The sequence below is a fragment of the Sporothrix schenckii genome (assembly GCF_000961545.1).
Source record: "Sporothrix schenckii 1099-18 chromosome Unknown Cont42, whole genome shotgun sequence".
Taxonomy (NCBI): domain Eukaryota; kingdom Fungi; phylum Ascomycota; class Sordariomycetes; order Ophiostomatales; family Ophiostomataceae; genus Sporothrix; species Sporothrix schenckii.
Genome location: NW_015971143.1, coordinates 1,766,599 through 1,789,908, shown reverse-complemented (window position 1 = coordinate 1,789,908; position 23,310 = coordinate 1,766,599). Strand labels below are relative to the sequence as shown.

At 50.8% G+C, this 23,310-nt stretch overlaps 9 protein-coding genes across 9 annotated transcripts; 2 read left to right on the top strand and 7 right to left on the bottom strand.

The window, feature by feature from the left end:
- Positions 1-492: 492 nt before the first annotated feature.
- Positions 493-2,235, bottom strand: SPSK_01628 (3-oxoacid CoA-transferase; the record flags this gene model as incomplete). Its single annotated transcript, XM_016728536.1, has 3 exons — positions 493-624; positions 711-2,084; positions 2,176-2,235. 3 exons carry the CDS (start codon positions 2,233-2,235, stop codon positions 493-495), a joined length of 1,566 nt encoding a protein of 521 aa, XP_016590089.1.
- A 1,960-nt stretch (positions 2,236-4,195) lies between these two features.
- Positions 4,196-5,957, bottom strand: SPSK_01617 (ariadne-1; the record flags this gene model as incomplete). Its single annotated transcript, XM_016728526.1, has 3 exons — positions 4,196-4,272; positions 4,345-5,784; positions 5,864-5,957. The coding sequence occupies 3 exons, from the start codon at positions 5,955-5,957 to the stop codon at positions 4,196-4,198; spliced, it is 1,611 nt and encodes a 536-aa protein (XP_016590088.1).
- Positions 5,958-7,188: 1,231 nt separating this feature from the next.
- On the bottom strand, positions 7,189-8,008 carry SPSK_01912 (peroxiredoxin (alkyl hydroperoxide reductase subunit C); the record flags this gene model as incomplete). The annotated part of the gene is made up of 4 exons (XM_016728811.1): positions 7,189-7,214; positions 7,318-7,483; positions 7,553-7,598; positions 7,668-8,008. The coding sequence occupies 4 exons, from the start codon at positions 8,006-8,008 to the stop codon at positions 7,189-7,191; spliced, it is 579 nt and encodes a 192-aa protein (XP_016590087.1).
- A 470-nt stretch (positions 8,009-8,478) lies between these two features.
- On the bottom strand, positions 8,479-8,895 carry SPSK_02035 (yggU family protein; the record flags this gene model as incomplete). The annotated part of the gene is made up of 1 exon (XM_016728932.1): positions 8,479-8,895. The coding sequence occupies one exon, from the start codon at positions 8,893-8,895 to the stop codon at positions 8,479-8,481; it is 417 nt and encodes a 138-aa protein (XP_016590086.1).
- Positions 8,896-9,543: 648 nt separating this feature from the next.
- On the bottom strand, positions 9,544-10,037 carry SPSK_02015 (DASH complex subunit DAM1; the record flags this gene model as incomplete). The annotated part of the gene is made up of 2 exons (XM_016728913.1): positions 9,544-9,636; positions 9,717-10,037. The coding sequence occupies 2 exons, from the start codon at positions 10,035-10,037 to the stop codon at positions 9,544-9,546; spliced, it is 414 nt and encodes a 137-aa protein (XP_016590085.1).
- Positions 10,038-11,792: 1,755 nt separating this feature from the next.
- Positions 11,793-13,554, top strand: SPSK_10399 (CRAL/TRIO domain protein; the record flags this gene model as incomplete). Its single annotated transcript, XM_016736829.1, has 4 exons — positions 11,793-12,656; positions 12,741-12,782; positions 12,861-12,960; positions 13,058-13,554. 4 exons carry the CDS (start codon positions 11,793-11,795, stop codon positions 13,552-13,554), a joined length of 1,503 nt encoding a protein of 500 aa, XP_016590084.1.
- Positions 13,555-14,045: 491 nt separating this feature from the next.
- Positions 14,046-14,848, bottom strand: SPSK_01917 (hit family protein 1; the record flags this gene model as incomplete). The annotated part of the gene is made up of 6 exons (XM_016728816.1): positions 14,046-14,153; positions 14,221-14,235; positions 14,303-14,395; positions 14,473-14,568; positions 14,642-14,724; positions 14,815-14,848. The coding sequence occupies 6 exons, from the start codon at positions 14,846-14,848 to the stop codon at positions 14,046-14,048; spliced, it is 429 nt and encodes a 142-aa protein (XP_016590083.1).
- Positions 14,849-15,973: 1,125 nt separating this feature from the next.
- Positions 15,974-16,737, top strand: SPSK_01932 (ran GTPase-binding protein mog1; the record flags this gene model as incomplete). The annotated part of the gene is made up of 3 exons (XM_016728830.1): positions 15,974-16,056; positions 16,145-16,316; positions 16,420-16,737. 3 exons carry the CDS (start codon positions 15,974-15,976, stop codon positions 16,735-16,737), a joined length of 573 nt encoding a protein of 190 aa, XP_016590082.1.
- Positions 16,738-17,149: 412 nt separating this feature from the next.
- On the bottom strand, positions 17,150-19,494 carry SPSK_01498 (uncharacterized protein; the record flags this gene model as incomplete). The annotated part of the gene is made up of 2 exons (XM_016728409.1): positions 17,150-18,461; positions 18,521-19,494. 2 exons carry the CDS (start codon positions 19,492-19,494, stop codon positions 17,150-17,152), a joined length of 2,286 nt encoding a protein of 761 aa, XP_016590081.1.
- Positions 19,495-23,310: the final 3,816 nt, after the last annotated feature.

The following is a 23,310-nucleotide window of genomic DNA, read 5'->3' as shown; positions in this document are numbered from 1 at the left end:
CGTCCAGTCCGCCCATGTTGCCGAGGCGCTGTGGCCGTCAGGCCTGGAAGGACTCCACTGGCAGAACGAGTTTTTGCCAGTCCCTCCATCCCACATAGACGGTGTATGGACTGGCTACAGGAATCATTCCGTGGCGTGCAGCACTGTACCACGTTGGCGTTAGGTCTGGAGTGTTCAACGTTTCTTGGTTGGCAAGGAGTGTGCTGTGTTTTGACTTTTAAGTCTAGTCGGTGTCCTGTCTGAAACGGGATTTCGAGGGCCCAAACACAACCACCGAAAGTGGCTAGTGATCAGCAGTAGCGTATAATGCGTGTCGACAACAACGCTTCGGAAATTTGGGGGGGACGGAGACAATTAATTTATCAAATCCAGGTTTCTTTTCATTACCAACGTGACATTTAGGGCATAAACCATATGTATCTTACATACAAATATATTAGCCCGCCCAAGGCGCACGTATGCGGACTGCGCTCAACAAGTTCAAACGCCCACCTACAGCATCGGCTTCAGGTCATCGGCGACCGCAAACGGCGCCTCGGTCTTGCTACGAATCTCGTCGACAGTAACACTGTCTGCAATCTCGACCAGGGTCAGGCCACTGGCAAAGTTGACATCAAAAACGCCCTGTGACACATTGTTAGTCAATGGATTCGGTTTACAGTTGCATAGGATAGAAAGAGGGGGCGGGTTGGGGGAGGGTATGGTTGTACCAGTTCTGTGATGATGCGCGAAACGCAGGCCTTGCCGGTCAATGGGAAGGCGCACTGCTTAACAATCTTCGGGTTGCCCTTTTTATCAGTGTGCTCCATCGTGACCACCACCTTGGTCGCGCTCGGGTTGCTGACGAGGTCCATAGCGCCACCGAAGCCCTTCACCTTGCCCGGCAACATCCAGTTGGCCAAGTCGCCGTTGGCGCTGACCTGCATAGCGCCGAGGATTGTCAGGTTGACGCGGCCGCTGCGAATCATGCCGAAGCTCTCCTCGCTGCCGAAGACCGACGCACCCGGCTTCAGGGTTACAGTCTCCTTGCCAGCGTTAATCAGATCGGCGTCCTCCTCTCCCTTCTTTGGGTACGGGCCCAGGCCCAGGATGCCGTTCTCACTCTGCAGCTGGACTTCGACGTCCGCAGACACAAACTTGGGCGCCAGCATGGGCATGCCAATGCCAAGATTAGCGTACATGCCGTTCTTAAACTCCTTGGCCGCACGACGCACAATGCGGTCGCGCTTGGCAGCCGTATCACCGGTGCCCAGCGTCTTCTTGGCTTGCTCGGCGGCGTCGGCCTCGTCCAGCGTCCAGACGTACTTCTCAACCTTCTTGGGAGCAGTGCTCTGCACCACGCGCTTCACGTAGATCCCCGGAAGGTGCACCGACTCGGGCGGAATCTCACCGGGCTCCACAATGTGCTCGGCCTCGACAATAGTCATCTTGGCATTGCGGCCCATAGCGCCGTTGAAGTTGTGCGCGGAGAGGCGGAACTGGCAGTTACCGAGACGGTCGGCCTTGTAGGCCTTTACGAATGCGTAGTCGCCAGCAATGCTCTCCTCCATCAAGTAGGCCTTGCCATTGAACACGCGCAGATCCTTGGGCGTGGAGAACTCGGCAGGGGTACCGTCGGGGTTGTTGCGCAGGGGCAGCTCGCCGGTCTGCACAACGGTGCTGAGGGCAGCCGGTGTGAAAAAGGCCGGGATGCCGCGGCCACCGGCAGAGCAGCGCTCGGCCAGTGTGCCCTGCGGGGTCAGCTCAAGCTCGATGTCACCCTTGAGGTACATCTGCTCGAGCGTCTTGTTCTCGCCAATGTACGAGGCAATCATTTTGCTGACCTGGCGCGACTGAAGAAGCTTGCCGAGGCCGCTGTCGTCCGTGCCGGCGTTGTTGGAGACGGCAGTCAGGCCCTTGATGTGTGGCATGGTGGCGACGGTCTCGATCAGCGTGTCGGCCACACCCGAAAGACCAAACCCGCCACACATGAGAATCGAGTGGGGCTTCATATCCTTGAGAGCCTCGGCCGCTGACGGGTATACCTTGTTGATCTCAGCTCGCCGCACCGTAACTGAAAAGGCCCGGGCAAGCAGCGCGCCATGCTATCGGTCGTGTTAGCTATCAGTTCGCAGCAACCAGTGACCAGTAACCAGTACCGTTAATGACTACCCGCGCGTTGTTGAGTCGACTTACGTTGCTGCCGTATTTAGAGTAGGCCCGCAGGCTCTTTAAGCAGTTTCCTGCCGAACGCATCGCGGTCTGCCTTATGAGATTGGACGCGGAGAAGCAACAAACGGGTGGAGGAGGCTCAAGGAAAGATGCTAAGACTGACGACGGGAAGGCGATGTGCACCAGTTGCGAGGGTGGGGGGGACAAGACGAGGAATGCGTGAGGAGAAAAGGAAACAAAATGAGTGGGCAGATAACGAGGGTAGAAAAGAAAGCGTAGACAAGAAGCAGAAAAGAATCGCAAAAGAGCCAGTAAAGAAAGACGAGGTCACAGCATGCTCTTGTGTTAGGCGGAAGAATTGGAGAAGGGGGGGATTGTGGAATTCGACAAAGCTTAGGGAACAACAATTCGCCCATCAGACCGAGGACCAGCCGTATTAAAAGGAAGGGTATTAGATCGCTTGCGCAGAGGCACAACCTGCTGTCACGGAAGCGACGAGAAAGGAACCACGGCCACAACGACACCAGAACGACATGCCACAGCGATGAAAACTAACCATAAAGGTCAAGAAAAGCAGATGCACTCAACCACAAAGCCCGGGAGAGAACGGGATGTCGGTAGACGTCGAGATACAACGGCGAGTCGGAAGGGTTAGTTCGCACCAGAAGATGCAAGGTATATGTCGCGGAAAATATGGCTAAACGTTCACGCAGACTAACAAGTCACTATATCCCCAGCCAGGCAGGCTCGTCATTCGGCGCCCAGTCCCCGAGGCGACTACCCAATACAGAATGCTAAGAGTGGCGGCCAAGTGAAGCCGCTTCTGGCCGAAACATATGCCGGCGGTAATTGAATTTCCCATTCGCTACGATGTATTCGTACTTCGTAAATATGGTAAACAAAATAGAAGTTGCCACAGCACAAAATGCATGACAACAAAACAAGTCCTTTTCAGGTCCCCGCAGCCACAAAAACACAGTTCAGTGACGCCTGCCGTCGCCACCGTATACTCTCCAAGAACCGATGCTTCCCATCACTACAAGAAAAGATACAAAAGGTCAGCCCAGAGGTTTGTTTCCCCACATTCTCGATTTGCCCTGTCCTCGCCGACTTCGCACAATCTTCGGCAAACGATGCGACACAAAAAAGGTTTCGAGGATATGGTCTTAAAGGTCTACGTAGACGCGGGTTTTCTCTATGCCCGCTAGCGCCACTGTGGTCATTTTTAGGGCGCCTTCTGTGTTCAGTTAGGTTGTGCACTGGGGGAAAAGCTGCCTACTGTGAAGTTGGCTTCTGTAAAAGCGCCCTGACTTGGCTTGGCCTGTAAACAAAACTACAACATGATCTTCCGATGGCAAGCTGAAGACACCCGACCCGAAAAGCGCCAAGTTTCGGCAATCCTCCTCGGGTTGTGTCGTCACGTGATAATGTTCCGATTCTTTTTACCACCAGCAGTTAGAAACACCAAACACGACGCTAAAAAACGACATACTACAAAGCCCATTCCGAGCATCGACGCACCATCATTCCGGAGCAGACATCAGCAATACCCACACAGGTGCGCGGAATGACACAGGAGGGAATACAGGCATTACCGCATAAAAGAAAACTCCAGCAAACAAAGTAAATACAAGACGTGGACTCTGAAAACTCCACAACTTCCCAGGACACAGAACGAAACAAGCAAAGAAGCTTCAAAACAAACGACTGGAAAAGAGAAACTTTAGTCATGAAAACGCCCGTTGACGCTCACTCAGTAATGTATTGGTAGTACAGAGAAGCTAATGCGCTTTCTTCGAAACATGGCATTAGCACTGAGCAAAACGGTATGTTCGTCACTCGGTTGGGCTTAAAAGATGCCGTTGATGCCTGTTCTCGCCAAATGGTTGTATATGCCTTCTGGTACATACACCCCCACCAAATCTATGGCCAATCGTGGTACGAAAACAATACCCGGAAGGTGGATGGCAGGAGCCACACATATCCGCCAAGTCTCCAATGGCGGTTTGAGGCCAGCTGCGATCGCCAGCACTTCGTAGTTTATTCACGGTCGCGCATTTGCTGCGGGTTTAGCCGTCACCACAGACGCCAAATTGTGGTCGTTATTAAACGTCCAACGTCCTATAGTGGTTAGCGGTAAAAGGTAAAGTCAAGTAAAAGAAGTGCTCGCGGATTGAGATGTCGCAGACTCACCATGTGCAAGATTGTCTGCCGTGTACTCCAGGAGAATCACGCGCCGTTTGTTACAGTACGCAGTCTTGTCCATGATGTCCACCTTCATCTTGGCCTCCGACAGATCGCTGACCGGCTTTTCGAACATTTCCGACAGTGCCTCCACGGCCATCTCGAGATCCTTTTGGTTGTCCTCGAACATCTCTGTGATGTTGTTCCTAGCAAGATAAAAAGCGAAAGCATATGTCCACTTCAACGTCTGGCGGCAGGTCTGCAGCGCCTGTGACGCGGCGTTCAGATACTGTACCTCAATCCAAGACATGCCTGAAGAGGTCTGCAACTGGACCATCTTTTGTTCGGTACGTGTGTAAATATCCTTGTCCAACTTGGCTGACTGCTCGTGGTTTGCGTATCGATTGTAGTAGTGCAGATATCGCTCCAAGGAAACTCTAGATTTTGCTTGTGCATCACGAGCTTCAGTGCCGCTTTTCTCTTCGAAACGGTTGCAATTGTACCAACTGGTACCATGCTCCGACCAGAGTCCCATGCACATCCAGCAAAACTCGTGCTTGCACTTTCTACAAGTCATGTGATTGCAGCCGCCGTTTTTTTCGATTGTTGAGTTGCACTTCGGACATTCCTTTGTGTTTGCTGAAATCCAGTTGGCAGTTTCGGAATCGTCGGCACACTTCTTCAACCACTGCTTCACAAGCTTGCATGGAGCAGGCTGGTGGTCTTTCAGGCAGCAGCCGAAGCAGAAACGGTAGCCACAGCTGCATTCGACAGAAGGGACAATGCGGTCTAGGTCCTTTTTCTTGATGTGGCAATCCACGGCGTTCTCACAATCGGGCGCAGGGCACCACTTTAGTGAATCCTTGTCTTCGACGTACGTGCGATTAAGCAGCTCGTGGTAGCGATCAGAAAGGTCCGGGGTGACAAGAATGCTCAGGGACTTGGCGTCAATGATGCGGCCGCAATCGGTCGTGGGGCACTGTATTCTTGCCGCTTCGCCCTCTTCGCGGATTTTCTGTGTCAAATATTGGCGATAGCAGTCCACGCAGTAACGGTGGCCGCACTTTAATGCAAAAGTTTCCAATCCTTCGCCGTCCTCGCAACATATGTCACAAGTGAAACCAGGAATGACCTCCAGCCTCGGCAGTCCGACAACGTCGGCCCCAAGCCCGGCGGCTTCCAGAACATTGGAAGGGCTTTCCATGTATTCCTCTATGAGACGCTCCCGGTTCCAACGGAAGTGGCGGAGGAGGATAGCTGCGTCTTCGGGCCGCATTTCGAGGATCATGTTGACTTCGTCCATGAGTTCCTCCTGCTGTCGGTCAAGGTCCCTCGGTTCATAGACTTTAAAATCGACTTCATAAGCGTGTTTTCGTTTATCGTCGGCCGCTACATCCTTAACGATGTCGATGTCGATGTCATCCGGCTCTTCTTCGAAGTCGTCAAAATCTATGTGTCATAATCGTGCATTAGAGGAGATCGGGGAATGAGGCAGAAGGCAAGGGGTTTTAAAGAAGCAAAGACGTACCTTCACCTCCTGACAGTAAACCGTTGTCGCTATCATCGTGCATAGCATCGTCCTCGCTTGACATGTTCGACAAGAAGTCGTCGTCGGACTCCATGGCGGTAGAAATGGCCGTCTGTGGTGTCGGCGGTCCGTCCTGGGGAGAAGACAAAGCAGGTGTCGGTTTCGACGCTCCCTCAGAGATTATCGGGAGATTCGTACTCCTAGTACCTCTGGTTGCTGTCGCCGTTGTCGCCGGTGTAGGCGCCTTGGTGTCTGTGGCTTGCTTCAAGCCCTCGGGCGATAGTCTCCTCTGGCGAAGAGAGCGGCCCTCGGTGGTTGCCGTCGCCTCAGCGGCTTTCCGCTTTGGTAGTCGAGGAATGGTGATGGTGGCTCTAAGCTCGTCAAAAAACCTTGACGAGCCGTCCGAGAAATGAAGTGGGAGGTGAAGAAAGGGAGGAAAGAGATGATGCCTAATAGGTACTCCGATTTGAGAAGAACCAACAGAAAGAGAGGTGGAGGGTGCCAGGCGACAACGAGAATTTGATGGGTCTGTAGAAAAGAAAATCTATGCCCGGAGGGAGGGATGAACAAAGGAAATAGTGACGTTGGAAGCGCGTATGATTTGACGAAATGAAGAAACGCAGACAAAGGTCGAACAGAATACGGATTCGCAAGGCAGCAAAGAGCAGGGCTGATTTGAGAAGCGATGGAGATTGTTGATAAAGAGAAAGCAGGCGAGGTACAGTAATGAATGTGATCGAGGGGCGGAGCCAGGCGCCGGAAATACAGTGTTCGGCTGCCCGCTACCAGACACCGCCCCTGTTTCACAGGGGACGGTGACTTGGTGCTCAAGGACGGCGACTGTGGACGGATTGGAACCTGGTAGAATACAAAGGTCCCTGCGACGCGCGACTCTAACAGTGCCAGGCATCATTTGTCAGGCCTATTTGTCACTTTATCGCCGTCATTTCAGCCCAAAGAAACCTAAACAAACACGGTAGGCAACGACATGTCACGTGAGTTGTAGTTTGGTGTGTGAAATTTGGTCGCCGTTCGGCTTTCAGTGCATTTGTTGGTGCTGCGACAGGCCCCCCCAAAGAAATCTTAATACAGGGCTGCACAGGTCACGAAGTACAGAATGTCAAGCTAGTTCAAAATGTCATCACATTTGAGTCATATGAAATGTGCTTCATACGCCGTAAGCAGAATTGTTCCAAGAACAGAAACCCGCTTCATCCCCCATATCTGTTGCTATTCCTTCGCATCCAACATCCCAGCGGCACGAACTTGTCAGTCGGACGATCGCCAACCGCATTCTAGGCCTCACTTTATCGGCTTCCACTGGTTCAAAGGATGTTGTTGGCCAGCGACACTGCAAGACAAGTCAGTTCGGATCGGGGGCACCTGGCATTTCCAAAGAGGAAAAGGAGGGGAGTCAAGACTTGTAGGGGTGCGTGAAAACCAAGAAGACATACCATCCGTTCCTGTGTTGTCGGGCTCGACATGGGCACTCTTGACTTTACCGTTCTCGATGACAAGAGCATAGCGCTTGGAGCGGTCGTTGCCAAAAAAAGCAGAGGCATCGAAATCAAGGTCTAGAGCCTTGGTGAACTCACCAGCAGGGTCGCCCAAGAATCGGATCTAACAAGCCGTCAGCTGTCTATCACCGTGACAAGTTCCGAGAATGTTGCTCTGAAGTATCCTACGTACCTTAGAGTCATGAGTTGGGTCCAGGGAGTCACCCCACGCTTTCATCCTACGTAGTCAATCAGTCTGTGCTCGGCTCGCCGGAACATGAAAATAGCCAGCCGACAGATACACTCACACAAAAGCATCGTTGACGGACACAACGAAGACTTGCCCAGCGTTCTTCAGCTTGGGGTGCGTAATGTATGAAGGAACATGTGTCTGCGAGCAAGCACCAGAAAAGGCGCCTGGCACGCCAATGATGAGGCCGTCACCCTTCTGAAATTCCTCGGCGAGATTGACCTTGTTACCCGGGCTGTCCTCGACAAGGACCTCCAGATTGGGCACCTCTTGGCCAACTTTCACAAAAAGAGGCCGGCCAACGTGCAAGTGGCGGATTAAAGGCGCAGTGGTCGCCCGCGGTAGGACCGACGCCAGGCGGGCAGCAGTGATAGATGATCTGAACAAACGGGAAGCCATTTTGGACGTTGTTGTGAGTTTTATAGGAAAAAGGTTGCCTTCAGGGGATACTCTTTGCTTCGTAAATGTTTGTTGGCCGTGAGTTGTGATAATGGAGACTGCGCGAGACGGAATGCTTTGGTGTCTATAATGTACAACATACATCATCAAGAGGGGAAAGGAGGTTAGACAAGCAGAAGCCTCTGGGCATTGGCCAATAAGGACTTGTGGAGCCTTACCCAGCCCAGCCTTCTAATTTGACCATAAAATGGCACGCTGCTTGCCCAACATTAAAAAGACGTGTGACTTTTGGTTATGTGCCATTTACCAATATGAAAAGCTTAGACGGGTTACGAGTTTTTATTTATTTATGTACTTTCAGTGAAAACAAGCCTTATCAGGTCAGCTGCACACTCCGATATGTAATATGTAGTTACTTGTGAACCGTGATAATCCAGTGCTAAAATGGCATTACCTTTGGGAGGCTTATCCTATGCTGCCGCATTAGACAGTAGTTTGAACACGCGGTCCAAAACTTGACCATATTCTGTACCAGTCTCCAGCATCCCAGTTACAGAAAGAGTTTTGTCCCGAGACCTTGTGCCGCGGGTGACACTTACACTGGACTTCGGAACCCCAAGAATCTTAACTGTCAGGTGCCACTCATGTCTCTCAAGGGAAATTGGCAAGGAGCAAGATGTAGTTACCTGAGATAGCACCTGAACAACAGCCTTATTTGCTTCTCCATCGCGTGCGTGCGCTGCAACGCAAATCTCAACAGCGCCGTCGGTAACAGCTACAACGCCGTCGCGCACTCTGCTCGCGCCAGGCTTGACACGACATTGCAGAATTAAGATCCCAGCAGCAGGATATTTTGCAGCTGGAACGTACCGGATAGCAGCAGACATGGAAAGTGGCGTCGACAGCAAGGGGAGCAGCCGTTCCTTGGAAGGTGAAGGGTGGCGATAGAAAGTGTTCGGCAGTCGAGCCAGACGACGCCGCGCGCGGCAGCTTTTGTTGTTCACTATGACGTTGCAATTAGCGGGGTATGCGGATAGCTGCAAATTTGCCCCAGATTTGCGAAAGTCACAGCACATCAGCTAATTGACAACCGATGAATTCTTGCTTCTCGGTTCTATCTAGCGAACACTTCTACCCCGTGCCCTCGCCAGCCCACTAGGGCGGCCGCCACGTGTACTCGGTGCTCCGTGTGTGTCCGGCACTCCCCGCCCACCACGTCTTGTTACTGTAGAGCCTCGGCTAGCGCCTCCCCTGCCACGTGGTGGCCTGGCGGTCTGGAGCCGGGACGTATTTCGAGGAGCCGTAGCAGGAGGGTTGTCGACAAAAGACGTATCGGTAGTCCTGGCGAGTAGGCGCCAAGGTCAGTAGTGTGCGTGCCACATATCGTGTTTAGGGTACGTGCATATTAACTCACATAAATGTGGTCTCGCCATCCAAGTCTCCAGTCAGTCTTTCCGCTGGACGGAGAATTCCTGAGAACAGCATCAGCCTGTTGATGCGAATATGTACACCCGCTCGTCAATAGACACGGGTATTTACTCACCTCCAGCCAGGCCGCCTATCTCATGGTCGGCTCCTGCCGCTTCCTCCCTCTGCCTGACTCTCTTAAACGATTCGTAGACGGGACCCTGCAGGCAGAAAGTCTGATTTAGCAGAAAAACAAGACAAGCAAGCATGAAATTCAAGTGGCAAGTTTGGCGGTACGCACCTCGGGAAAGTCCACGCAGTAGGCGTTCATATTCAAGCCGTACATGAAGCTGGCGAAGCTCTCGCTAAACCGTGCGAGGCTTTCATGCATCAACTGGAAGTGCATCATATTCGCCTCTAAATCAGCCATAGCCTCCGAAAGTTCTGCAAAAGCTGGCTCGAATGCATTAAGTGGAAACTGTGCGTCACCGAGAACACTACCTCGGGCAGATTCTCGGAATGACGAGCGCGACGATGCTCGAAGTGGCGTGGTAGGGCGTGACGTTCGCGTGCGTGACGTAGACTCCTGTCGGCCGGATGAACCAAGCGGTTCAAACGACATGATGGCAGCCGGGCTCAGATCAAGCTCTGCGCAAGAAGTCGGTTTTACACAGAGTCTGTGCAAGCCTGTTGGGTGGCGCGGTTGGCTTCGTTCAAACCCTCTGAAATAATCCGTGGCTGGATAAACTTGTTGTCTTCATATGTACACCAACTTCGGCATACATTCACTACGCACTGTAAAACCCTCCGCCTTATGTACTTAGTGGGTTCGCGTCGCCTCAACGCGCTACAACGCGTGAGCAGCTAAGTGTGACCCAAGTCTGTGTATCAACGGCAAGGGAACGGGCCAGGCACGTGCCTAATTCCTGGTTCAATCGATGGGCCTGGTGCAACACAGAAAAAAGGTAGCGAGCGGCAGAACGACGAAAAGGTAGCTTTCCGAGGAAGGTGTCGGGGGCCAAATAAAAATCCCTAGAATGCTAATATCCAGCTCAAACTTCCTTTAACACCTTCTGATGGGCTGTCCCAATGTATCCTTTGTATTTCGTATACAAGATGGCAGGTAAGTCAGGGGACACGATTCTATTTTTTCCCGTAAAACCCGTTAAGTTACTATGACGCACATAAAATTAGGGCCAAGCCTCCTGCAGCTCTTTGGTGAAGCGTATTTTCATGTATCCGGGAGGTCCGGTGGCCAAGGACAGCACCGTAAGCTTCACAATGGCGCTTCTGATGATCAAAAAGGGCGAAAGGCGATACACCCCAGCTTCTGCACAAACTAGATGGTGAAATGAATGGCTGGGTTCGGTTACCGAGCTAAACTCAAAAGCCCCCCCCTTCCAGACCACCCTTTGCAACGCAAAATCCAAAGGCAATACGTTGGGGCCAACAACGCTCACTCAAAAGCGCACCAAGCTCAGCATCGAAAACACTCTCGTCGATTCTTATTCTGGCAACCGCAATTGATTTCGTTTTTCTCGATCTCGCCATCGCTGTAACACACGTTGGTCGCTTCCAGCTCCTAAGGCATTCGTTCCCGGTTATCCTTTTGTCACACATCGATCGGCGTCTCCCTTCCGCTTTACGACGCACTACCCCGCGACGACATGCTCATCCAGCCTACTAAATCCCTCCGGCGCTGAATACCTGCATTTATCTGCTCACATCCGCCGTCCTCTCGATCTCGGCATTGGTTGCTCTCTTCTGATTGTTTCCATCTTGAGCGTCTGCACATGTCAGTGCACTTCTTACTACTAGAATATCACGACGCAGTCGAAACATCAACGCTCCTAGTAACCCCAGATTGACCACCAGGTACGACACCTATCTTAAAGAATCACGTAGCTGTTTTGTTCTCCTTTGCCAATGCTCTTCTTGATTTCACCTGCACCTTCCACAACTAACTGGCAAAGCGCACCGCTGCTACTAGATTTACATTCGATTGAGTCCTATGAGCTTCCTTCTCCGGAACATCCGCACTACATCGCCGACAATTGGCACCCGGGCCCAACTTTGTCCTGGAGTACCTCCGCCCTACCGCCATTCGACCTTGAAACTGCGTACCGCAGGCGTCCTGAACAGTTCCCACGAGAAGAGGTACAGTACACCGCCTAGCCGGATTCTTCAATCATCAAGCAGCACCTTCGGTCTTGTGATAGCCGTCTCGCTTTCGCTTGGTGCTATAGTTTACTACTCCATCGACCGCGAATCTCCATCGCGTTCCCACGCCGCAAGGACAACCGCCCTTTCAGAGTCAAGCAGTCAGTCGTTTTCGGGAAATCATCTAAACTCAACCACACCAGAACACTTTTACAGCATGAGCTCAGAATTGCCTCCAGGCCGGTTGGGAAACCTCACACCGGAACAAGAGGAGAAGCTCCGCCAGTTCTGGGTCGCTGTGTTTAAGGTGTGCCAGATTGATTTGTCTAGCTTCGATCCCGGTTCTGCCGCGGAAGGCGCCGATGCGCCTGACGATGAAGATGGTACGGGGGACACTGTTCTTGAAACCATCAGCTCAGCAGCGGCCAGTGACAGCAAAAAGAAGGACAAGAAAAAAAAACGTAGCCTGTTCAAGCGGTCAAAGAAGGACGGGGGCACTAAGGATGGTGGTTCTAAAGACGGCAACCCGGCCGGTGAGTCTGTCGCTACTGTGACTAAAGCAGTCTCCGCTGTGGACCTTGCTGCAGCAAGCGAGGATGACAAGTATGGCCAGAGCAAACTATTCCAGGAAGCACTAGCCAACCAAACCCCGGAGTCCATTCGTGACACCTTATGGGCAATGGTCAAGCACGACCACCCTGATGCACTCTTTCTTCGCTTCCTCCGAGCCAGAAAATGGGATGTTGACAAGGCCCTTGTCATGCTCGTGTCTACTATGCACTGGCGGGCACGGGACATGCACGTCGACGATGATATCATGCTGAAGGGCGACGGCGGCGCTGCTCAAGAAGTGGCCACTGCCACCGATGAAAAGGCCAAGACCATCAGCGAAGATTTCTTAGCTCAGATGCGCATGGGCAAGAGTTTCCTCCATGGCTCAGACAAACAAGGCCGGCCCATTTGCATCGTACGCGTTCGGTTGCATCACCAAGGCGACCAGGTCGAACAGAGCGTCGAGCGCTGCACGGTTTACATCATTGAGACAGCTCGCCTGTCTCTTCGCCCACCTGTCGATACTGCGGTAAACACGATCCCTTCAGACAAACATTCCGGCCTCTGTGACTACAACTTGGTATCGTTTACTAATAAATGACTGTTTAACCAGACCATAATCTTTGACATGACAGGATTCTCGTTAGCCAACATGGTAAGCCGCTTGCTACGGTGGCACTGTGCAGGTTTAACACCCGCTTCTTTGTGTGACGTGTTGCTAATTTTGCATCAGGACTACTCTCCAGTCAAGTTTATGATCAAGTGCTTCGAGGCAAATTATCCAGAGTGCTTGGGAGCCGTCTTGGTACACAAGGCACCTTGGCTTTTCCAAGGTATGCACGTTCTCGATGCTGATTGACTGTGCATCTTTTGCTGCCGTTTACCTACGCACCTCGCTTATTATTGATCACCTTGCTAATATGTATGTAGGCATTTGGAGAATTATTCGCGGGTGGCTTGACCCGGTTGTGGCAAGTAAAGTACATTTTACGAACAATGTCAAGGATATGGAGCAATTTATCAGCAGGGACAAGATTATAAAAGAACTGGATGGCGATGAGGACTGGGAATACACATACCTTGAGCCGGAACCTGGAGAGAACGATAAGATGAATGACACCGCCAATCGGGATAAGCTGATAGTCGAGCGCGAGCGTCTCTCCCGAAAATTCGAAGAGGCCACTGCCCAGTGGGTTTTGAGCAATGATGGGGAGCCCGCTAAGGCCGCCCGCGATACGAGGGAAGATATCGCCGAGCAGCTGCGCAAGCACTACTGGAAATTGGACCCTTACGTTCGCGCTCGCTCGCTATATGATCGCACTGGCATACTTCGTGCAGATGGAACTGTCGACTTCTACCCGAAGCCCAACAAGGACGAGACGGCGCAGACCAACGGGAACACAATCGCACAGGACGACGTGGAGTAGGTTGTGGGCACGAGCTCGGGTTACGGATGATGTCCATTTCTATCCCAGCATTCGCTTTTGCCCTGTGGCTTTATGGCCTGTAAATTGCGGGTGTGTTATTTCTAGATCAGTTTAGAGTTATTATTCTTGCTTCGTCACCTCTGGCTACGCCCGATACATCCTCTCTGTGTAGGTATGCCACCGGCCATGCAGCTCTGGTCGTGTCCCTGGAATTTAGACTTAGGGTTTCAGCTACCAGATCAATTATTTGAATTTTCGTCCAGAAAGAGCTTAATCTGAGCAAAACACTGGAGTCAGAGGGGAAGACCTCTAATTCTGAATGTCGTGCAGTGTTTATGACGGTAAATATAAACGAAACAATTAGAGATTACCGGTCTCCGTCTGCGCGGTTGATGTATCTCGAACCAAAACGACTGTCAGATGGCGTCAGAGCCAGTTTCGATGTGCCTGAACCATGACCAAGGCTTTGTGGCGATATTGATACCCAATATCTAGATACGTGACTTGAGATCTTCGAACAGAGCTTTCAGCTGGTCCATGTCGGTCTTCTGATGGGGCCAACCGACCCCAAGACCCTCCGTCTGGTTCGGTTTAGGAATCTATCAACTGGTTAGCAAGGATCCTATGAAGGACGAGAAAAGTAGACTGGACGAATTGGCAAATTACCACGTGGAAATGAACCTGTTTGCTGAGTTAGTCCTAGCCACCCCCTCTCATGCCGACGGTTAATGTGATAGATGGGCCTTACGTGATCGACTTCTTGGTGAGCAAGACGGCCATTGTTTTGTAGGATATTGTAGTTGTCTGTGCCAATTGCCTTGGCCAGCTTTTTGGCAATAGGCTACCAAGTAGGATTAGTGGCACGCGACTGGAAATGAATGCGAGTCCCTGAGTTGGGCTAGGGCTATGATACCATACCAGTATATCCGTGAGATAGTCGTCGGGGATATCGAGAAGCTTCTCGCCGTGGAACTTAGGGATGACAAGCTGGAATATGGGACGAGGAGCAGATTTCTATTAGCAAATTTATTTTTTCTCGCCCTCAACTGAAAGTAGAGATCACCGTCGTGTGGTAGGCTCAACTTACCGCGTGTCCCCGACTCAGCGGGTTGATGTCAAGAAAGGCAAGTGATTTCTCGGTTTCAAAAAGCTTGAAGCAGGGAATCTCGCCTGTGAAATAGTGTTAGCATAGGAAAGGTCTCGGGAATCCGTACGAGTCCGTGCTTCAGCACCATTGTTGCCCTCTGACAAAGAACGCACCCTTGACGATTTTACAGAAGATACAAGCAGCCATGGTAGCAAGTGGCTCACTGGTGACGCTGGGATTTATTACTGCGATGATGTGAGTGTTTCGAGAAGACCGTATGACCGCATATGATAACTACAGTGTAGAAGCCAAGAACTGTATGTCGTACGTTGCCGGGAGAAAGGATATCGGGAGAAGACAGGTGGATTTTGTCAAGGCGCTATGACGGAGCGCTCAAGCTACCCCGCTTGGCCCTGACGTTACATAACACATCGAGCTATCTAGTATTATATGCGAAACGTTCATACAACATGCCCCGGAAGACAATGACATAAACTCTACGTTTCCTTGTGTAGCGACTACTAATTACATTATGACATTATTATTTTTTTCGCAGAGAGTTACAAAAATCAAAAATTTAATTACAGTGACACGAGATCTAGTTATACGCGAAGGAGAAGAAGCGAAAAGAATGGCGGTGCCTTTTTATATATATATATATGAAAAAAAAAGAAAACAAAAAAAAAGAAAACAAAAAAGAAAAGAAAGAAAAAGAAGAAGAAGAAAAGAAAAAGAAAAGAAAAAAGCTTCGTTCGTAATTGGTAAAAAGTCGAATCGAATCCAACGGATTCAAGTTGGTTGCCAAAGATTATTGAGTGGAGTCTCTTGGGCCGTCCCACGGTCATCTCTGGTAAAAGGCAAGAGGTGAGTTCGCTAGGATAGTCCCACTCCAATTAGAAATTTTCTGTTACCCTTGCTTATATACTACTTTCATGTGGAAACACTTTTCCCAGTTCTACAAGACAATGTCAACAGCCAGGCTTCGTCAGTAACCCCGCCATTCACTGGCCATGGATGTATGCGCCTTGATCAATCACTGCACACCAAGGCTGCGCCTCTCTAGCACCTGAAATGGACATGAGCGTAATAGCATTACCACTGTCATAAGTTGAAGTGGCCCGCCTTTTATTTCACATCCCCTCCCCAAAGTCCGATTGTTGTAAACTGCGCGCCCGAACCTTTCAGAAACCTCGAGGCATACCTGCAACTGTTACTTTATCTATCCGCTTGCTGGTTTTACAATAGATTGCCATTCGCCCGCCTCCTCGTCTTACCGCAACATATAGACGTCGAAATCTTGATACCCGACACGCCCACACGATCATCGCCGCAATGACCAAGACCGAGTTCGTGCCTACACCTCTTTTTGGTTCGGCCATCGTCGCTGACCTGCCCGAGAACTTTGCCGATGTTAGGTAAGCCATAGCCTCTGCCGCTCGGCGAGAGAAATTTCTGCTTGGTAGTGTATGGTCTGTCCTTCTTTGATGGTTAACAATCCCTTAGTAAACTGCGCCAGGTCCCCGACAACCAAGAGGTCTATATCGACAAGGATGGCTTTACGAGTATCATCTTCGAAATATGCGAACGCGTGGGCCCCAGCGGCACCACGGCCGAGATCGACGGCAAAGCACTCTCCACACACCTCGAGGAGCTTATTGGCGATGATGCCGACTCGGTACGTGTGTGGAATACCACCGACACGCAGTTCTCCGAACTTCCGTACGTTTTCACACCCCATTCCTTGACCAGAGCTGCGGCACAGAGTCTTGTTCCACCAGCTAACTCTGCTCCGTAGCGAGAGCATCCCAGCATACTCCTTGATTGCGACTCAGACGCCTCGCCCTGATCCCAAGGCCGCAGCTAGCAGCGCGCCGGATTTCACGGCGATTATTTTGACGCTTCTCCGTCTCGAAAAGGAATCTACCGACATTCTGATTACGATCAACGTACCGCACATCAAGGGCGAGTACGACGAGGAAGACGTTGACCTACAACTAGGCAAACAAGGTCAGCTTATTGGTGATGCTGTGGAATACGCGTCGCGCATATGGGCGACGTTTCAAGTCAAAGACTGGAATCTCTTCAACGAGGTGTGATTTTGACTTTCCTAACAGGGGGAGTAAAAGTAAAATGCAGAAACGAGAGACTTCCAAGAAACCACGTGCTACAGTACGATGGCGATATGACCGGAATATTGGACGTGAACACTAGAGAGTGGAGGTGCTACCGCACACGGGCGTGGCACCATTGAGTTTGGCTTCTTGACTTGGCATCATTCAGTTCGATATTGGAACATGTATTGCCTTTTTTACTTAATACGCTTTGTAGGGCCGGTACATCCTTTCAGCACCTTTTAATTCTGTGTCATTCCACGTAGCCATGAACTTGTGATATCAGACAGTAAGCCAAGCCAGCAACGAATATACTTCCCAGATGTGTTATCCTGTGTGCATATGGGTTCCAATTTTGATATATACATATTCACTACATAGTGACACTGGATCGCACTTACCTCAGCGTGAGATCAACCAAGGCCCTGCCCAAGTGGTCCACATGTGCCTCAGTTCCATCCACACCTGCAACATCCACACCTGCAACTGCTTCATTGTCAGGAGCATCGGCTGTTGGTCGGCTGTGAGAAGCTACTTTATGAGCTTTTGCCTTGCTCCATTTGTCTGCAACAAGTGTCATGATGACTTTCTGAGGACTGTTGGGGTGTTCACGCCGGACAATGGCCATATGCTCCTTCATGAACTGTTGATACTCGGACGGGCCTCTAATCAACACGTTTCCATCCGCGCCCACCCTAGACTCGTCTTTCATCCCAGTGCGCCGTGGAACAGGCTTCGTTTGTTTCAAGACTCCTTTGCAGGCTCCGCACCGGTGACGTTCCGGATGGATACTCTTGGAGTGGCGTTTGAACTCCGTAGAGCACTCTTCGCATGTCCAAGCATATTTGAAGTCAATTTCATAGGTATGCTTCGTGGTGATTTGTATGCCACGGTCACCAAAATGTCGCGAGCATTTCTCTGCCCACAGCTTGAATTCTTTGCCATGTGGATTCCCAGTAATCCCACTGATCATGAAGTTAGCCAGGTGACAAAACTCATGTGCGATGACATTATAAAGACGGCGCTCATCGTCGATGACTTTCTCGGCTAGCTCGATGGACACATGGTGCTTCACGCATGTTGCGATGTCCGTACTGACAACGCTTGTCGTCGAACCATCCTCAATGTCAACAACCGGGGCTACCTTTGGTCGAAGCGTTTCTCTCCGCCAGTTCGCCCGCCCCGCAGTTGTGTTGAGTTTATTGGTCCATTCGATCTGGACACCACCTGTTGAAGCCGCTAGTTGATTCAGTTGGCCGCCCGTGATAACATTATCAAGCTCTGCAAAGAACTTTTCTGCCATGCCATGCTTGTTCTTTTGAAACAATTTTTTTGCATCTTTTCCCCGTTTGGTTGCAGTTGCGCCCCTTTTCGAAAAGGGAAAGAAATGCGTAGATGGCCCCGCGTTTCTGGTTCCGTTGGGGGCCTGGTTATTCATCTTGGTCTGGTCCGGGTCAAAGAGAAGCTTCCGTGGAGAGTGCTCCATATTCCACTTATCAGTGACAGTTTGATTCCAAAAGTCGTCGGTGTTTGGCTGGTGTGGAGTCTGTGGTATGCGCGGTAGCTTTTTTGAGGGCGACTGGAGGCGCTCGACTTTAGAATTTTTGGGGTGGCCAAGCGGAGGCGTCTTGGGCCGCTCATCTGTGGTAGGCCGTAATACAGACCCTGTTGGAAGCTTCCGGGGCGCTGTGTCGGTTTTGAATGGGTACCTAGATCGTATGTAAGCACGGATGTTTGTTGAAATACACCAAAACCCAATATAACTCACAAGCTGGTCTTGGACGCATTAAGATCTGGCCCAACATTCGAAAACGACTCCTCGGCTGAAAAAAAAATGGTGCTTCCGTCATCCGTGTAGGTGTCCGCCGTCGTTTGGGACTGAGGAGTGGGATACGCTCTTTTTTTATGTTCTTCGGGCATCTGTAGTTTTGTGTTTGCAAGCCGCTTTGTACGTGCAATCGGGAAAAAGTCACCCAGAGAGCCGGACGATGAATCGCTACTCCAAGATGAGTCCCGGAACTCCGAAGTCTCGCTGTCGCTGTCCGTATCCTGCCCGCGGTCGGTCGGCTCAGCCTCTCCTTGGCTATCGTCTTTCTGCCCTTCGCCCAGGCGGCAATGTTGCCCTTTGTGATTACTATAGCCATCGCTGTCTTCATTGACGTTTTGATCACCCGTAGGCTCGTCGCCATGTTCACCGTTGCGATCAGCGTTGATTGCAGCACCCGCTCGGGCCTTTTCCGCACCATATTCGCCGAAGTATTCGTCAAGAGAAACGTCTTGCAATACTGTCGCGTCTTCTGTGGAGAGCTCGCCCTTGTCATCCGCTGATATCTCGGACATCCTTCTTGTTTTTCTTGCCCTTAGCTCAATCCGTGGCTTTGATCGAGATAATCCCGGGGAAGAGCTCTGAGGTAGATTAATCATTTCTAGCTTGGGACTATTCAGTTCTCCTTTGAGAGTGTTGTTGTTCGAGGTTCCCTGTAGGCGAAGGAGGGAAGCGTCATCGTTGATGCGGCCCAACTTTCTCCGCCGTATTGTTGTATTGGGGGCTGACGTAGAAGACCCTATCTCGACCTTATATGGTTTGGTCGTCGTGATAATTCTTTTTGCTTGCCACTTTGCTGGTTGCGCTGTCTGTGAAGGAGCATTTGAAGGAACTGTCGAATTTCGCAATATTGATCGTAAGGACGGAAAGTCGTCGAGGTCGTCATCACTATCTATGATGACGCGGCGCAGTGCCATATTGGCGGTGTCACGGCGTTCAAAAATTTTATGCCAACAACAAATAGTTTTAGTGAAAGACGCGTGGTCTGCTATGTGATACTACCAGGGGCAGATTTGACAATTCGATTCTTGCGCGCTGCAAGATGCACATGCTAGAACTAAGCTCCGTCTGAAAGAAACCCGCCAGACGACCCGTTGGCAAGACAACCAGTCACGTGACAAATTTGAGTCTCACAACAATCGATGCCCATTGCTTGTCATTGACACACCTCGAGACAGTTGTGTCCTGTATCCTGAAAAGTGCCGTAGGAAAAGAAATAGGGCCCACTGGCTCGAGGAACTCACCTCACGATTGGCGTTAATAATACTGTGGGCATTGTTGTTATGGAGCATCATTTAAAGGCGTAAACTATTTTTTATTTGATGGAACTACACTTTGGTGTCGTGGTACGGTTTTGAGATCGCATTTGTGGCGTTCAGGTGCACGGCATGAAAAAAAGCGTATCTTGCCTTCCCCTACATACGCCGAGCATTGGAAAGCAACTTCCTTGGTAAAGCACTTCTATTTGGGCTTCATATGTTTGCCCCGGATGAGCTCTGAAAGCTTCCCTAACTCTGGATTCCAAGGATCAAGCATCATTACCGAATGTCCCGAAGGAGCCCCATCTGACTAGTCAGGGAGGAAAGAGGTGCTCGGAAGAGGGTGGCTGGGTGGCTGGGACTTCTTTGACATAGCAAAGTTCTGACCTAAAATGATTTTTACAGGTATTTATAGGTAATGTAAGGTACGACGTAGTGAAGTGATTAGACCGTCGACGATGCCATGGTAATCTTGGCCTGGAGGGTGGGCCGATTCTCGGCTTCCCATACAATGCGTCTGGGCAAGCTGTGCTAACCATGTTGTATATGTGGAGGCGACGCTATTCGGTGAGGGCGCCATCTACCAGTGCGAGATGGACATGACCATACGCAGGCATTTTAGTTCATTGAAGGGGTATCAAAGGTCATTAGTGAGCGACTCCACACAATTGCTAGATTTTGGACACTTCCAAAGAAAGAAATGCCCTGACACGACCATGACCAAGCATCAATTGTGGAACTGATGAGTGACATTGACGAGGCCGCTTCTTAGTTGAGTTGAAATGGTGGTAAGTGATCTGCGCGATCGAAATGGCGTCGATGGGAGGCTTGCCCAGGACCAAAATGGATATGATTATGGACGTAGCGCCAAAAAGACAAAACAAGCGCAGGCAAGAAAGACCTGAAACGACACAGGAAGTGGCTGAAAATGAGAAAAATGACGATGATAGTGCCCCGACCAATGTTGGCGAGACGAAATCAGGAGCTTAAGAGGTGAAAATTTGCTTTGATCGAAAGCCCACGAATCCCGGTATCTGATGTAAGAAAACAATTGCGGGTTGGATATACGCGGCACGCGTGAGTATTTATCACTTGTGCTACCGTTTGGGATTATAGGTTTGCCCCAAGGCAATGGTCCGCACGCAGTACTAATGACTACTTTCATAGCGGCAATGAAAAGAAAGTATTGTCAAGCGCAAAATCGGACCGGCACCAGGATACCGAGGGAGGAAGATGTTCGGATGCATGGCAAACGACTTCCTTTTGGAAGCGAGCCCTCTAATCATTTTCTACCTTAGCCTTTGATGCATCTCGATGAGCCACGGCGCATAAACGGGATTGGCTGGCGTATCCGGGTTTCCTGTGTGTCTGGCGCCTTATTTACTTGTGTCTGCTACTGGTGGAAGGATGCATTCCAGCGACTTCAGAGTTTCGTCCCCAGTACAACGTACACTCTCGCTCCATTCCCCGTTGTCTTTGGTGTCTTGCTGCTTCTCCTCCAAGGGCAATGCGTGTCGTCTTGGTAGAACCACTCTTTCTTTCTCTTCGAGTGGATGAGCGTGGCAAATTCCAGGCTAGTACCTGCATGCCTGCGCGAGATTAGAAAGAGGAGGGGCGATGGAATGTCAGTGGGCGCCCGGAATACTTCAGTATGGAGACGACAGTGGCAGAGTGGCTACTGTGCAAAGAAAAAGTCTTCTCGTGCGTGCTCGTCAGGCTATATAGTTTGTTTTATTGCTATGGTACGTAGGTAGACAGAGGGCGCCGTATATATCATCTCGCATCGTCTGGAGTAAGCTGTGAGATGCAAGTCGTATTAACCTGTACGGAATACATGCAACGCCGTGTTGTTGCATGGGTGTCATTCTGTCTCATTCCATTTTGTGTCTCTGATTCTCTACATTCTGTTATGATGTGTGCCGGAAGGCATACGAAGTATTTCGTAATACTTTCGAGATGTCTGCCCCTTCCCCTTTGACTTTCGCCGTCCGACGTCGTAATTCCCACATGCAACAGATGTTGGGGACACATTTTGTCCGCCTCTTCTGCTTTTACGCGTTTCGGTGTTCAGGGGCACAGTTCGTATTTCATGTGAGCGCACCGTGCATACCTTTGAGCTACCTTCTACAACGCTTTACCAGCGGCTTTTACTAGTTCTCGAAAAGTACCCTGCTTGTACTCCGTCACTACTCGGTATATCGTAAGACACATCAAGAGTCCCTTAGCTCGCCCATCACAGCAATGTGGGTCGCATTGTTATGGATTAAAACTAGCCCTTGTTTCCTACAACTAAATACTTCGAAATGTGGGTGTGTGGGCTCGGGCGTGTTTTCTACCTCTACTGACAACCTGGTAACAGTTTGACTCCCACCCAATTTCCTGTCTTTCCGGCCTGTGTGGCGGTCCGGCCTCCCCTGTTTCACGACTTGCTAAACTTAGATTCGTAGCTTCTTTAACCTACCCTAGCAGCCTAGTGGGCTGTCCTCGATCGCTCTGTGTCTCTTTAGCGTCCATACTAGCTTTGTTTGTGGATTTGTATCACCCCTTTTCTGTTTTCGCTCCTCTACGAATGTACTTTGAGCCTGTCGTGTCGAATTGCGCCTGCCATACGACATCTTCACGCTGCCTCTTACTCCCTTGGCCATTCCTTCTTGCGAGCCTGTCTTTCGTTGCTCCGTGTCAGGCGTGACCATAGTCTGCCAACCCGTCTCTGCCAGCCCCAGTCAGGGGCCTGGACGGAAGGCAAGGGTACACACAGCGGCGCACGGCTTGGTAAGATACTTCACTGCCCGTAATTCATACTTACTTCAGCCGTTCCTTGATTGTTCCTAGACTGTCCACCCGTAAAGTGCTTCTTCCAGATTCCGGTTATGCGAAGACCAGTTGCGGGCCTCCAAATCGCCCGCCCTTCTTTCCTGCTTTCTTTTACCCGCCCAGGGAACAGTAGCCAATAACATAAGATCGCATGCCCACTTTGCCAACCCCCTTTCGGTTCCCTATCGCCCATTGCTCCGTCGTCACTCCCTGGCTGTTTTTGCAACAGCGTAATCGACGTCCAACTTTTTCTTCTGGGCCCTCCAGCCCTCCTCGGTGGGCTTCTCCACCCCTGGTTTGCCCCTTGGTGCTACGCCCTCCCCTTTCCCCTTTCTTTTACTTCATTCCTGGCGCCACTTGCTTTGACCTGCCTTTCTTCTTTCTTCTCACTTTTTCCCCTTTCCTTTTGTCGTCTTTCCCTGTTCTCGTCACTCGCTCTTTTGCCGTCTTCAACTCTCGACGGGGACGTTCCTTTTTTCGCATTTCCTGCTGCGTGTTCTTTCTTCATTGTCGAGTCTCTCGTTCTGCACTGTCAAATCGAGGTTCGCGACACTTGGAGTCTCAGTCCCTCCAACTATCGAAAGCCAAAGACAGTACAGATCAAACCGCCATCGGCCATCTCGCTGTGGCCTCTGTCACGCTCCAAACTGCCTTTCTGGA